The 16141-nt window shown below is 41.1% G+C and overlaps 1 protein-coding gene across 2 annotated transcripts in view; it reads right to left on the bottom strand.

Annotated features, from left to right (window-relative positions):
- Nucleotides 1-16141, bottom strand: part of LOC149087823 (pre-B-cell leukemia transcription factor 1-like) — a 313057-nt gene that overhangs the window by 9566 nt on the left and 287350 nt on the right. The window contains exon 7 of one of the 2 annotated variants that reach the window (XM_089231736.1): nucleotides 5185-5324. In XM_089231736.1, coding sequence (XP_089087862.1) covers nucleotides 5185-5324 — 140 coding nt within the window. Of the gene's footprint in view, nucleotides 1-5184; nucleotides 5349-16141 lie in introns of both variants that reach the window. The other variant, XM_089231735.1, reaches the window with a different exon arrangement.

Genomic DNA, 16141 nt, shown 5'->3' with positions numbered 1-16141 from the left:
GATGTCTAAAGCAGGTTTTTGCATTCTGACCACTAGCAAAATAAATAAATAATAAAATAAATCCAAATTTGAAACAGTATTCATGGAGCAGTTAAAAATCCAGTGTCTAAACCTTTGTGACGGATTGTAATACGATTTATCATATTTACCAACGACGTTTGGGTACTGCATAACCATTAGGTATGCATAATCACCGGTAGAAGTATGTAATTAACAAGCTTATCAAACTTACCAAAATGCTCTGTAAGTATGCGTAATAACCGGTTACTTTGCAAAATAACCGCATTCATAACAGTCGCAGTTACACATATACAATAGCCATTCGTTTCAAATTCTTATTTTCTCTGAAGCGGCTTCTATCGCCATTGCAACACACGATTCCACAGAACACAGGAGGCAAAAAACGGGGAATTACGTTGCCCCCAACATTTAGGGAGGAAAAATAAGACAATAAAAATGGCTGCATTGCTAACTAACTAACAAGGGACAAAAGCAAACCTTTACTAACTCGATTTCCGCCAACAAACGTTTCAGCAGCACGCACAAAGCGAAAAAGAACAAAGCTTTGTTTTTTTCGGAAGGTACTAATAAAAGAAGAGTTTGAGACACAAAAGCAGTGGAGGCCAAATTAGCCATTTCTCCTCCCAAGAGCCCGTCAGCCAACGCGAGTGACAAGCAGGCACCTTCGCCGTCTCCTCCTTCGTAGGTGACACACACGCAAAAAACAGCCTTGCGTTCTTCGCTACGTTTTAAACAGCGGTCGTTAGTTTGAACTAATCGGATTGGGGGAGGGGGGAGTACGGGGATGGCTTCTGCGCATTCTGTGTGTTGTCCGTCGCTCAACAAACGATAATTCTTTTCACTCTTTTTTCCAGGAGAAAAAACACTTTTCTTTCCAGAATTAGCTCCATCCTCCCTCGGCACACCTTTGGAGCACCGCGTCGTTATTCAGCGGCCGAGTTTTTATTCGATTATGAAGCGCGGAAAGAACGCGATGAACTAATCGTCAACTAGAACACGTCCTACTTTCTAAACACTAACTTGAAAAGGGGTGCTTTGAAAACATTATTTCCGGATAGAATGACGACGATCCCACACATAATTGAGCTAGATCTTGGGACACTAGAGAACTCAAGATATGAAATTTCTACCAGATGTGCAGTGCGAGTACGAATTGGGAAGAATGCATTATTTCAAGCGAGGCTCTGGCTAATCACGCTGAAATCCGTCTTTCAACAGTTTGAATTCAGTACATATTTCGAATATTAGCTTGGAACCAGAGTCTGTTCCAAGGTAACATACGAGGACGTCTATTTCCCGAGAATCACTCAACATTCATAACCGGAAACACAGAGTTAACGAACTCGAGTTTCACTCATAGCCTATTTATAAATACAGCCGGACAAGCTCATGACGAACACGGATATTATGAATTTTTGCATATAACGAAGTTTTTTTTTCGTGTCCGGTGAATTCCGTATTGCTTATGTATGCTATGCTGATTGTTTACAACGAACATCGATTGGATGTTACAAAGTTCGCCTATAACGAATTTTCAAATATGGAACTGTCACAAATTTCTTTGTAATCTCAGACGTGCCAACTTTTGAAATCCAGAAATTCTCCCGACGGGGGCCTCCCCCCCCCCCAACACTCATAGACTATATCAAAAAAAAAAAATTCAAAAAAGTTGGTTTTTTTTTTTCGAAAACAAAGAAAAATATTGTTTTTTAATCAATTAAGAAAAAGTTAGGGGCGTGGTAGCCCGGTCGATACGATGCTCGCCTAAAGTACCAAAAGGTGTTTAGAGGTGTCGCGAGTTCGATACCCGGTTCGTCCTTGTCAGAAAACTTTCCTGACACGGGTACAACAAAAAACGGCCACTTGACCGCAGCAAAAAATTGCTACCGCAGGGAGTCCCCCATCGAGGGGTTAGCGCACCAACCTCTCGATGAGTATGAAAAACAAGCCTGCCGTTCGGAATCGGCAATAAATTGTAGGTCCCGGTCTAATTAGCCCTCGTGTGCAGAAAATGACCGTGGTGCGACAAAAATGATCAAATGATCAAGAAAAAGTTACATTTCCCCCCCCCCCCCTCCCAAGGCAGGTTCTGCATTGCCCCTGAGCAGAATATAATTCCATGTCAGTCTTTTCATGCAGAATAGAGATATCACATCTACATACTGTTCATAAAATATAAGTGTTTCCTTTCGTGGATGCTATCAGTCATTCTATCTTGGGTATATGAACTCTGAACTCTTAAAAGGTGTATATAGCTTAAAGTTTTATATTTTCTTTCTGAAGACGTTTAATCGGAAGAAAAAATTTAAAAAAAAAATCAAATTACAAAGCTGCCGACGAAAAACCGTGTTTACCGCACGGCTGTTAATAGAATACAATAACGATTATACAGGAATTTCGGCAATCAAGGTCATGCCCCTGATAAATGACTGCCGATAAACACTACATAAACAGTCACGTCTTTGCCAGTTGCGTAAATGCGGTCACAGAGACTTTTTTTCAGACTGTTCGATGGAAATGACTATGGCTGTCCTCTATGGGTGTTTTCCCTAACGACGACGGTAATCATTGACGCCACGACAACGTGAAAGCTCGCGTAAAATCTAATTTTCTGCCAAAATCCGGAGAGCGGGAGGAAGGATGAAAAATCGGGAGAGTTGGCAGGTCTGTAGCCTTATCTAAATAATAAGATAAGCACCTGATAATGTCTCCTTTTTTCCCTTGGAAGACATTCCAGTAGGATTGGTTTGGTTACTGTAAAATCCTATTTTGTTATTTTACCGACTACTTTTCTCTGTAAAATCTTATTTTGTTTGCAGAGAACCTCATTAGGGAGAAAGGGGGGCTTGAGGTTATTTATTCCCAAGAATCTAACCTCCAAACCACCTTTAGCGCAAATTCGCCATTCTCAAGGTAGATCTGGACGTTGATTATGGTGGTTTCATCGCGTGCTAACGATAAAATTATTCGTGCTAATCAATTTTCAGAATGTCGAAGTGGAAAACACTACTCATTGCTTCAGAAATTACAGCTACACAGTGGATTGAAAGCTAAAAAGAGTGAGAGAGAATGAGATATAATGAAAAAAACATTCAAGGTCATTCGAAAAATTCGTTATTCTTTTTCCAAATAGTTCGGGGGGGGGGGGGGAAATGAGACGAAAGAATTTTCCTGTGCCCGTGCTTATAACAAAAGAAAAGGCATCACATTTTGAATGCTCGTTGGGTAAAAATGATTTAAACGCAAAACATTCCAAGTCCACAAATGCGTCAAGGAAAAAAAAGCAATAATTGACACATATTTTGTTGATGCGTGAGATTTTAACTAAATTTAATCAGCTTAAACGCATCATTTCAAGCTGGTACGGGCATAACGAAATTCAAGTGTAACAAATAGTTTCGGTGTTTTTTCAGACTTTGTTATAAGCGGGTAAGACTGTACTATGATTTATTAATCACTAGAAATAATACCCGGCAATGCCCGGGATTTCTTCAATTGCTGGAAGGATTGAGAAAGTGACAAACAGTTATACATAATACTGGCAGCATTAAAAGATGTGACAAACCATTGTGAACGCATAATGCATGTCTGAAACGCATTGTTTGAGAACCACGGTAACCAAAGTAAACATTCCGAAAGTGACTGTTGAGGCCCAGGAACAATTGTTTCCCGACGATTTTTCGCTCATTTCGGGCATTTGCCTAGCTCTGGCGAACATTTAAAGTAGCCTATGGTTCAATCCCGGTCCTGTTTGGTATATGTGCACAATTTGGCGACGATTGGTCTAAAATTGTAGATTTGTATAGGGAACAACCAGACATACATACTTTCACATTCATATGTAAGATAATTATTTATTAATGGAGTGTAACGAATAGTTTCACTGTTTTTTTAGACTTTGTTAAAAGTGGGTACGACAGCATTATGATTAATAAATAGGTGTGCACCTTAATTCTCGGCGATGACCATCCAAAATCTTGGAGAACCAACATTTCAGGAACTGTTTCTCTTTCACTTTTCAGTTTGGGGGGGACAACTCTGAAGTTTCGGCTTCGGATTGAAATTCTGTTCCCACAGTCCTCGCAAAAAATGATTCCAGCTATTCAGGAATGGCTGGCAATACTCGCCTTTATTAATGGGCAACTCCCGTGATATCATCGGGTCGTACACAAAAAACAAGTAACTGAGACAGCTTTTGGAAGAAGATTCCCATAATCTCACGGTCTTTCGATTTAGCAAAAGAACTTAGCAACGTATTTACAAGCTGAAAAAGCTTCAAATTAGGACTTTGGGTTTCCTGCAAACTCAAACCTATAGAAAAAAAAAAAGACAAGTGTCTCACTTAAGTGAGGTAAGAATGTGCCGCGAACCACTTAAGGGATCTAGAACATTCCGCTGGGTCACTTAATTGATTTGTAAATGGCCGCAAGTCACTTTAGACATCTGGTTATGTACTGCTTAGTTCATTTTTACAAACTTAAGCTTGAGGTAAATGGCCACATCCGATGACTCCGAGGGCTACTTTGGCCCGCTGTTGAGTATATATGGGTTACAATAACTCGGTGAAACATTCGCTGTCGAACATGAATAGCAAATGATTCCTGTTAGCGATGCACTGGAGGAAAAGAGAAAAAAACCCACAATTTTTGCTCACAATCGCCAAAATTTATAATGGACGAGGAAAAAGAAAAAAGAAAATTTCACTTCAAAACCCATCACGCGTCCATACTGAACAAAAATGACCTCGAACACGATGATCGGTAGGAAATTCAATCACATAACTGGAATATAAAATTGACGGTTGCTCCCGCAGAATACTACCTGGCTGAATATCTTGAACTTTTCAAATTGGGCATTTAATCGGCTTTATAGCTTTTGAGACAAATTTAAGCCATTACCCCTCCATTGGTGGGGACAGGACTTGCATTTTCTTGGAATTGAAATTCAACAATGAAAAAGATAGCACGAATGCGTAGGAAGCGAAGTGGTTAATTTCAAAGATTGGTTAAGAGAATAGGATTTTTTTTAAAAATATAAATTGTTAAGGAAATTTAGCGGAAAAAGAAAGAGCCGAGAATTAATTTGCACACCTTATACAAATGGATGCACAGAAAACAACAACAAAGACGATGGTAAATATGAGAATTTGGATTTTGCTCTCACCTGAGACTGTACATTGGCCCCCATGGACTGGTAGGAGTCCCCTCCTCCGTTCAAGCTCATGTTGTACATACTGTCCTGGGGTGCACCAGGTGGCGGCGGACTGATCATCTGACCAGGCTGCTGACCTTGGGACGTTGGCACTAGGTTATAAGGGGAAGAGCCCGCTATAACAAATACGAAAGAAAATAAAACCATAACACACGGTCATGCGAAACGAATATTAAAAAAAAAATAGAAAAAGCAAAATGTGTTGTGCTAATTTAAGCGCAATTTCGCGAACTGATTTTGTGTCTTGCTATGTGTGTCATTAGGTTATTATGAAGGGATAAACCATAAGTCTGGAAATAGGATTTTTGTTCCTATCGCTAATTATAATTGCATCAACCGCATGTGTACATTACACGGAGTGAACGCAATTTTGAGAGCAAACACTATCAAAATACTGTGTATTCGGAGACATAGACTGTGCTACGAGACCGAATCAGAGAGCTTTCCAGATTGTACTCCGCTCAAATTGGCAACGGGCAGTCAATTAACGGGCAGTCAATTAGGAACACACACAGCCTATACGACGGATCAAAATGCATGTCGAATAGGCACTACGGCGTGTATCCATTCAATGACGTATGCGAAACGAATAAAAATGACCGCGTCACCAGATTTTTTTTTCCTTTCCCTTGTTGAATGATTCCATCTGGAATGCGCAACCTCGTGCATTTTCTAGAAATGTCGTTGTTTGTTTTCCACGACCTCGACCGCTGATGTCATCCGAATGGCTCATCTAGAAGTTTATCATAATTATATGATAGTCGGTCGCCCCTATTAGTGTAATTGCCAGAGAAAAATAATGAATATATGGGAGAAAAGGAGCTCGAGGGCCATCGACATGCCGTGGGAGCCTTTTGTCTCGACAGAACAAGAGCAACAAATCATATCTCGTCGATTCGGGGCCCTCCAGAGACATGCTGAAAAGTCACCGGGGCCTTTCGCTCGTAATTTAATACGGCGGGAATCACGTGACCTCCTCCCCGAGAAACGAACGAAATTTGTCATATTATTGAACGTTATTTATTGCGTTATACAAAGAAAAAGCACACGGAGAGCTGCTACCAACCACAAAATACATACATACCATACGTACGCGACCGAAAACGTCAAGCAGCAACAACAACAAAGTTTACGGCGTTCGGAGCAGGAAATTGATCAGAATTTACGGCCCCGGGTTCACATCCCGAAGATGGTCGCCGTCGCCGATAATAGGGAATAAAATATGATTACCCTAATTAGAAATGTTTCCAAAAACGGAAATGGAATGATAATTATTTAATAAAGCACCGACTGATATTCATAGCCATGACAATTTCACCCGATTACCGAATGCAACTAGCCTATCCGCATGAGTACGATGTCCAACATGCAACCGCATCAAAAACAAAAAAAAACAAAACACATCCAGCAGAAAGAGTCACCACGTCAGTAGTTTTCCAGAATGTCTCAGACATTTCATCAGAGGAAAGAAGTTCCCACAGTACACAAGAAAGGATAGATTTATAATGACTCGAGCATTAAAACAAAGAAAGCTAGTTTTCCAATGAGGATGAATACGATGATGATAGTGAACCCTCGTCGCTCCATACAGCTTTTCCATCAATAATACACGGTAACGGATGATACAATCCAGGGTGAGGTTGGAACCACCAATGAAAACAATTTTAAGAGTCGAATGTCGTCGGAGGGCAAAATTTTCCACTTCTGTGTGGTTTCCCTTCACGAGAAATAACCGTCCAATGAAACGTGAACCCAGAACCTCAATGAAAATTATTGAGATGGAATGGCTTTGCTATGTCTAAAGCTTTCTCAATGATCGTGAGGTAGTGATTTGACGAGTCACTCACTAGAATAGTAGAAATATCTTTCTTGCGAACAACGAAAAGTACAAAACAAGGCTTTCGAAGGGTTCATCCAGGGCCCCCCTTCCACCAGATGACTCGTGACTGAATCCACCTACGACGACTTTTGAAAAGCTCTAGCCCATAAATCTTCAGCCTGTTTCTCGTGAGCACCGAGAAACTTTTGGGTGCTTCAGTGAGCAAGCACCCAAAAGTTTGAGCCTATGTCGGAGTTATCAAAAGATGCTTTTTCTGATGCTGACCATAAATCAGTAGAAATCAGTGCTCGCGACTCTAGAAAAGTTAAAGACCTCCTAGCCTAGCCCATAGACCATGGGTAAATTTTTTAATTGTTTCGTACATCTACTGTTAATTAGTTTATGACAGCCAACTAGGAGTTTTGGCTTGAAGGTTCGTCAAAAACCCTGTCCGAGAGGGGATGCTGTATGCTGGGCCGTCTTAATGCATAAGCAGTGTCCGCCAATACGCACCTAGACACGTGATTCACGCATTAAAATTCAATTTTACTCCTCCGAATTTCGTTGAGTGAAAATACTCCTTCGAATTTTACATTATTTTCTATAGAGTTATTTCTGTTTTTCATAAAAAAAATACCCCCTTTTTTACAAAAATACCCTTAGAATTTTGGAGAGGAGTGAAATTACCCTTCAAATTTTTTTTTTTTTTGCGTATAACACTGTGCATGAGCCTACCAGGTGGGATAGGTGCATGGGGGAGGGGGATCGTGCCAACGAGACTAAAGTACTAGGGGAAAATGTCCAATGTACATCATGGAAGTTTCAGAATTGAGATGATTGGCATTTTCAGTCTGTTGGTAGGGGCCGCAGAGAATCTTCCTCCCCCGGGGGGTCATTATAATGTCAAGACCATAGCCTTCACATGATGGACGCCCCCCAGTTATAGAGCTTAGATATTTTCTACTCTTCAAGCTACACTATATATATATTTTTTCAAAATCATCAAAATCAATACGAGCCCTTTAAAAGTTTTAGTTCGAGGTACTATCAAAAAATCAAGGACCCATCTCTAGCCATGGGTTCGTGTTTATATGTGTATCGATTAATATACAGGGTATTGCCTTGAAGTGGCGACAAACTCAGAGGGGTGATATTAGGCATCAAGAGGAACAAAAATTGCCATAGAACGTGGTATCGCAAACCACGTTAAGTCGGTGAAAATAGCAAAAATACTTATGAAGGGTGTGACATCGAGTGGGACAAAACGGCCAATGATAAGTAGAAAAAAACATTTATTTGACAGCATGATTAAAACACAGCCTGTGTCAATGCCAGTTCAATGTCAGACGAAGAGAGATGATTACAAGAGTTGCCGCCGAGAAGGTATAAATGCTATCTTAAATAAATGTGTTTTCCTACTTATCATTGGCCTTTTTGTCCAACTCGACGTCACACCCTTCAAACGTATTCTTTCGATTTTCACCGACTAAACGTGGTTTGCGATACGATGTTCTACGGCAATTTTTGTTCCTCTCGATGCCTAATATCACGCCTCTAAGTTTGCCGCCACTTCAAAGCTGTGTATATAAGGCGTACGGCACATATTTTTTCCTATGACGTATCTATGAATCTATAAAATTTCAAGCAACGATTTCAATAAGCAAAGTCAAGATGTAATGCGTGAGCAATATATATATATATCCTGTTTCACTGCCCCTAATATTTTGCGACCCGGTGCGATCGCACCCACATAAGCAGGCCCTGGTTTCATCTCCATCGCCAATAAAACATCCCTAGTGGTGCTCGATCGTCGGCGTGTGTCAGTTCTAATAGGAAGAACCATACGGCAGTGTCCTCCTAAACAATAACCTGGCTCAAAAAAGATGTTTTCAACGCAAAAGGCTCAAAATTAAAACCCCCTAGTCCGTAAAATCTCACACAAAACTTCGCTCTTCATGGAGATGACACGAAACCGACCCACATCGAAGGAATGTCCACCCAATCTCTACATCCTACAGAGTCAGACTAGCGTCCAAGACGAGAAGAATGCCCAACGACATGGATGGTGATGCATCACCGAAAAATGAAACAATCATCTTGTGGTTAGGTTAGGCACTAAAATTATCAAGACGGATTATGACGTAAACGCGAGGAATACACAAGGGAAACAGAAGCCAGGCCAAATAGCATATACACGTAGAGGGTCATTTAAAGCGAACCGGATTCCTAAACAAGTTCCCGGTGTGAAGAGGAAATTCATGAAATTCAAATATTTATAAATCGGAGAAAAACAGGACAGGAAAGTCACAAAGACGAGAAGCTGATGCAGCGCACACACAACTTCTCTCTTCCCTCGAGTGCAAACGTACCGTGAAATGGTCAATCGGGGAATTGACTATATGCGAAATGCACCATTTTCATAGGAATGAAAACAAGAAGAAAGAGAGATAAAGAAAAGACACACACACCAAGTCCACACACACACACATATTGAGAGATGCGAGCTTTTCTTTTTCCTCCGGAGGGGAATTATGTGTCACCGTAAAACTCCCTGGACTGCCGTTATGCTAAATCCGGATGGTCGCCATGGTCAATGACAGGGAGGGAGCCGCTGCTCGTAATGTAAATTTCTGCTCTGCTCCAATGTACGTCGGGAGCTTGCTTTTCAGAGTGCTGTAAGAAGGTCGTCCAGGCGGTTGTAGCTCGTATGTGTAACATGAATGGAGACGTGCACCTACATAAGACGGTCCCATCTATCAGGAAATGGATATAAGAGATACCGTCTTTCCCCTTTCTCCTGCTTATGCTACTATTTTTCCTGCTCTCCCTGTTTCTTTTCATTTCCTCACCGCGTTATATGCCTAGCAATTCCTTAGTACTTTTCTCAGACTCTCTCCTTCACCCGAAAAAACTCACTATAACTCACGGTGTAGCCGCCGCTCGTACATACATACTACTGCTGGTGGTACATTTTCCTTTTGCGAATCCCAAGCTCTCGTGGTGGTAATGCTGCGCGCACGCAGGCACACATACATCTATCTATGATCCATACACATTTGCGAGTGGCGCGCGCAGGAGCCAGTACTATCTATGTTTTCAGTGTTTATGCGCGTCGCTGTTCGGCAAAAATACGTCCCACGATGACAAGACGAAATGGAATAGCATTAATGCATCAAAACCTCTGACACATGGGACGGGAAAAAGAAAGGGACGAAGAGCCCCTTCCGAAGCTTTCCCAGATATTGCCGTAGAAATATATCCACGCATATATGTGTGTAGAGAGTGAGAGAAAGAGAGGATGTACGCTTTTCCATTTCTTCTTGGCTACCACGGAATAAGAAGGCTGCTTCTTCCCAACCTCTATGGAGATATTTATGTCCGCATGTTCGGGAGTTGTGGGTCGCCTTCTCGCTCTCCTCGTGGACGACAACAGCTGAGGGGGTGAAGCGACAACGACGAGCCCTTTTGTTATTAGTTCCCCCCCCCCCCCTATGCTCACTTCCAGTTTTCCTTCCGATTCTTTCCTTCACAGAAACTTTTTTTCGGGGAAAAAGAACCAAAACTTCATTCCATTTCCTAATAGCATTCGCCCATCCCTGCAAGATGGAAGGATTTCTTACGATGGAAGAAAAACACAATTCAGACGCCTATGCACCATAACTTCAGAAGCCCTTTCCCATTAGCCAACAGCAAAGGTAGAAATAGTGAGACAATTCTGACTATGCCCCTTTCATTTTCTAACAAGAGTGAAAGACAGAAATCTTCAGGGAAAGTCTCTCAATAACGATCAGACCTCGGAGCACCGACTATTTTCAGCTTAACCAATAGCTAAAATCTGACACGGCTGACTGTTCACTAATTCATACTGCCAATGATACAAGGGACCGTACATTAGAAGTAATATTGCATGTGCATGTAACTGTACTACTGATATTATAATTATAGGATACCAATTACGGGGAAAATCGCATCTTGATATTTTATTGGATTTACATCGCAATGGTTTCGAGCCTGTGGGATGTCTCTGGACTTTAGAATCACCCGAATGTTCCTGATAGACACGGAATGGAAATCCCACCAAAGTGATATCTCATCAACCCGCGGAACGCCATGGTATCAGTGGCGCGCAAACGCTTTTCAAAAATTAAAGTAATTCTGTTCCATTTTTCAAAGAAGTTCTTTATTCAATGCGCCTCTGTTAAGTTTTTCATCTTTGGGCATACTTGCTGTTACTCCCATGCGTACGAGATACCGGATTGTCCGCATGGGGACTAGTATAATACAATTACATTACTCTTGTGGGGAGAGGCTAAGCTTTCTTAAAATGTTTATTTTAAGAAGGCACCCTGAATCCTCAAGTTCTGGTGTGTATGCTCAACATGGTGTGGGTAAGATGAATTTCTACCGATGTACATACATACACAATCTACATTGCGATAATAGAATTTATGGCTCAAAAATATAGAGCTCGAAAAAGTGACAAATTGAACATTTATATGAAAATAAGAAGACAGCCGAAAAATATTTTTCAGGAACGGAGAGAATACTCGTGTCCCGTAAAAATTTGACGCATAGTCTGCGGGTAAAAATTCGTAAAGTGGTATGCGCATCGAAAATAATCTTGATTGTGGCCGGCTGGGACTTTGACCAGAAAGGCTTTTGGACCAATGATACCGGAATATACCGATTATCTTTTACTTATCGATGCCTGCAAATATGATCAGACTGGAATGTGCGTGTTGCCACTTGTACCGGATTTTCGAGAGTAAAAACGAATAGCATTTGAACTTGATAGGGAAGAAAGAGGCTACCTTTAGTTTGCAACTCAATTGCCCAACAAAGGGGATTATTATAGTAATTATTAGCAAAACGTCGTCCTTCACATTTGACTGTCCTTTCGACGCAGCTTCAATGAAAGGGACTCGTGTTTCTCGGGAATAGAAGAGCGGACATTACGATAAATTTCGTTTCTGCTAATGGCAGCCAAGCTCGAGAATCTAAGAGTAGACACACTCACAGTTCGACTTGTTTCTTCATAGCATAAATAGCGACTCTATTTGCCCGTGAAAATTTCGAATATATCATTGGATAATGTTGCGTGCATTTTCGTCAAAACTTTTCAGAGAGAAAAGTCGAGCTGTCGAAAGCAGGCTTCAAACACACACACACACACGACTACTGTCCTTTACTCCAACCTCTTCTTTGAGAGCTCCCTCTCTACAAACACGCGTTTGTTATTTCCCCTAAAAGTCACCGACCAGCAGCAATCCAAGTGATATTTTGAAACGAATTCTTCCCGTTTCGAAACAAAGGTAATCGTTAACAATGTCCGCTCGTACGGAGACACGAATCGGGAAAAGGAAGGCAGGGAGAAGCAAATGGAATTTGGCGAAACTTTCCCAGCAAATCAAAGCCCAACGGAAAAGCTGACGTTCGATAGGAAACCGAACACGCACCAACAGACACACTTGCATATGCAGACATGTTCAACGCCACCCTATGATCTCTTTTCCAACCTCACCCTTTCCGACCACCTCGAAATCCTGAAGCTTTTCCTCTGGAAAACTGTGGACAGCGCAACCATAGAGTTTGTCTTCGCAGGGGCTATAGAAAAGGAAGACAAAAGGATTTTCCTCCACAAGGAAATACCAGGAATTGAAATTCCGCTAAAACTTCCGAAACATTTTCTCCCGAACTCTTTTCTCTGCAACGATGCGATTCCTCTATTCAAGTTCTGCAGAAATCGGAATTATTGGTACATATCTCAACACCGGAGAAAAGACTAGTTTCTCCTCGAGAGAAGCTCTTTGTTCGACGTTAAGATTCGGGAAACTACCAACAACGATAACAACAGCAGCGATCCACCGACCACGTAGGTAGCAAGTACAACGAGCGTAACGCACTCACATCCAGGATGTCATGGCCAGAGTCGATGCACACAAACATGTAGAATTGGGCAAGATTAGCGATGGTACGGTTTCATAACTCTCACGCGGTATATGTGATGCTAAGAATTTGTATAATTAAAAAAACCCCATAGCATAGCTGCCAATTTTGGAGAATGAAAATTGGAAAGATTTTTGAGCTGATCCAAATTTCTTACAAAAATAAATACAAAAGGAATACAAATAAATGCAATGAATGAATTTTTCCATCAACAAAAGGTGAAACTGTAGGGATTTTAACCCTTTGCAAAAACGTGACATTGTGCAAGCCATCGCCAACCCCAGTAGGTTAAAAATTATCCGTAATTACTACTTCTAATCAAATCACGTCAACAAAAAAAAATTGTCATCGGGCTCGAAAAGGGACATATGGTTATCTCCCTAATTTCTGATGTCGAAAGGTCGAATTGACACTGGCTGCTGGCGAATTTTGTCTTTTTCCCCTCCGAAAATGAATTTCTTTTTGTGACTTGACGCAATGATGACAATTTGCATCAAAGTTGTTCAACATTCAAAAAGGATGCGGACCACTTCGTTGATTCGAAAACGTGTCGGGTCACTTAAGTGATCTGGAACAGTGTCACTGGTCATTTGAGTGATATGTAAATATGTGCCGCGAATCACAACTGCACCACGTTGATTTGTAAATATGCCACGGAAATCTTACATGGTGTGGGAAAGGGACATTTTTAAGTAAGATCTGCAACTTCGCCACGGGTTAGTTAAGTGACCTTAAGATGTGCTACGGGCTACTTACGTACTCTGGATCTGACAATGCGCCACGGAGCAACAGGTGATATACCACCGATCACTTTTTAGTGATCTGGAAATGTGTCGCTTGGTTCATTTTTTACAAAATTATGCTTGGGATAATTTTTTTTTCCTCAAAAGTAGGGATTTTTACAATCACAGTTGAAATTCGGAAGGTATAGTACATTTTTAGGAGTCTGAGACATTGAGTAGAAATTCGTGAGACTTGGCAGGTCCAACATAGATACAGAAAAGTCAAGAATGGTTCGTGCGCGGTTTTTTTTTTTTGCTCTGCTCCTCACGATCTGTGCACTCAATGGCGAAGAGGGAATGAACAAAAGTAGCGCATGTTGTGGCCGAATAAGTGATCGGTAGGTAAGACCAGGCAGCCTTCTTCCTTAGTGGTAGTGAACGATATGATCTCTTTCAAATCCCATTAAACGGTTGTAACGTTGGAGGATGGACACTTCCTAATGTAACGTAAGCGATGCAATAATCTGTTCCAAAAACAGTTCATACTTTCGTCGCGTCATGGCCATTTTATGCAGACGAGGACTGTATATATTGGGTGAAATCATATATTTGAAAAAGCTGTTCAGAAAGCCTCCAGCCATGTCGTAGTCCTAGTACGCTGATAAGTTCAGAAATAATTTTCTTCATTTTCACCAATGAAATGATCAAAGGCAAATCAATTAAGACTACCAATTGATAGAAACAGAAGAAAATGAAGATTTACAAATTTCATTATATACATACAAATACAACGCCACAACAGGCAAATTGCCCAACGAGGTGGCTGACTTTCGAGTTTCTCCCAAAGTGATGCCAGCTTCTATGTCCCCCTAAAAAATCTAACCCCGTCCCCATCTACATATGGTAATAGACTTTAAACCGAACGACTCTTTGGGAAAATTTTTCTGAAATCAACTAACTTCAAGACGTCCGTATATGAACTCAGAAGCCAAAGCGGCAACATTCAACTTCGCCTCAGAAAACCCTCACATTCTCGTGTGGTCCGTTACATGCAGCAAGGGTAACCCAATATTGGGGAGCTGTCAGAAACGGAAGATACTTTCTCCTCATACACCAAGTCCTCCAACTCCTCTTTTTTCCAGAGATTCCAGAGGATTTCTTCATCCCCAACAGCTACTCTTCCACCGACCACTCTCCTCAAGCCAAATGCACATTGCAATTTAGTGGACAGACGAAGAAGAAGAAATCCATTTGAGGTTCGTTCCCGCTTCCAACCCCATTTTCTTCTTCCACGACGGTCAACCCCAGTAAAGAGTGTACATGTGTGTGAGCATAAAAGATGGAAAGATGGGGGAGAACGGAGAGAGAAGAGTAAAAATTTATTAAAGTATGGACCATGTATGGAAGGAGAAGAAATTGCAAGGAGGAAGGAGTGCGCTGTAAGGCGTCCAGGACAGAAAAGTGGTCATTCAATTAGGGGACCCTGCACTCCTGTCAGCCCATTCCGAGAGAGAGAGAGAGTAAAGAGATATAGGAAAGCAGTGTGTGCGTGTCTCAAAAGAGGCAAAAAAAGAGGGAGGGACGCAGAAGGGGAGTATAGGGTACTAATGTAGCCAAGATATAAAGATGCCGTCCAGGGAGAACTTTCGCAGAACAGAATGAAGAATATAAGACCAATATGAAATATGATAAATTACGCAAAAGACCCGTGAAAGTGGATGGACTCGCTGAAGCATTTCATCAGAGAATCAACAACAAAGCTTCCTATAGAGGGGAAAGAAACAGTTGGTAGTAATCTTGTGTGGAGTTTCATGAACATTCTATTTATCAAATGTACCACGAAAATCATGTACTTCATAAAAACAGCTTCAAATGTTTTCACAAAACGGTCGTAGCCAGAAATTTCCTTCCAGGCGTGAGGAGAAATCATACTGAAAGCAAAATAGCCTTAGAAAAATGCCGTATATATCTATCTACAGTGGGATTTCGTTTTAACGAACACTTTTCTAATCCCCCAAATAAGTTTACATAGGAACAATGCTAGGTAACCTGGAATTCCTTTATAACGGAATTTCGTTTTAACGAAGTGATTCCTCTGGTCTCTTGGCGTTCGTTATAACGAGATTCGACTGTATTATGGTTAACTTTCCTAACATTTTTTCTTCTTTCAGGGTCACCGGCCACGGCTTTGCATCATTTGCATGAATCTGGAGCCCAAACAACCTCTTGAAGTCTTAGAGAACAGAACCAAAATCACTTTGACGTTCGCAACTGACTATCACTTCATTTTTTACAATGAATAGGAGATCTTTGTGTGGAATCCCACAAATTCTGTTACATTAACACGCGTAACACGCATTATTTTTCATTCACAGATCGAATAAATATAATTAACAAATTGATCTCTAAATGTGATAGATTA

This window comes from Pholcus phalangioides, unplaced genomic scaffold (assembly GCF_987345545.1).
Source record: "Pholcus phalangioides strain wild (caught in Gottingen) unplaced genomic scaffold, Ppha-v1.0 ptg000004l_1, whole genome shotgun sequence".
Lineage (NCBI taxonomy): Eukaryota > Metazoa > Arthropoda > Arachnida > Araneae > Pholcidae > Pholcus > Pholcus phalangioides.
Note: the sequence above shows the minus strand (reverse complement) of the source record. Positions and strands in the feature narration are given on the sequence as shown.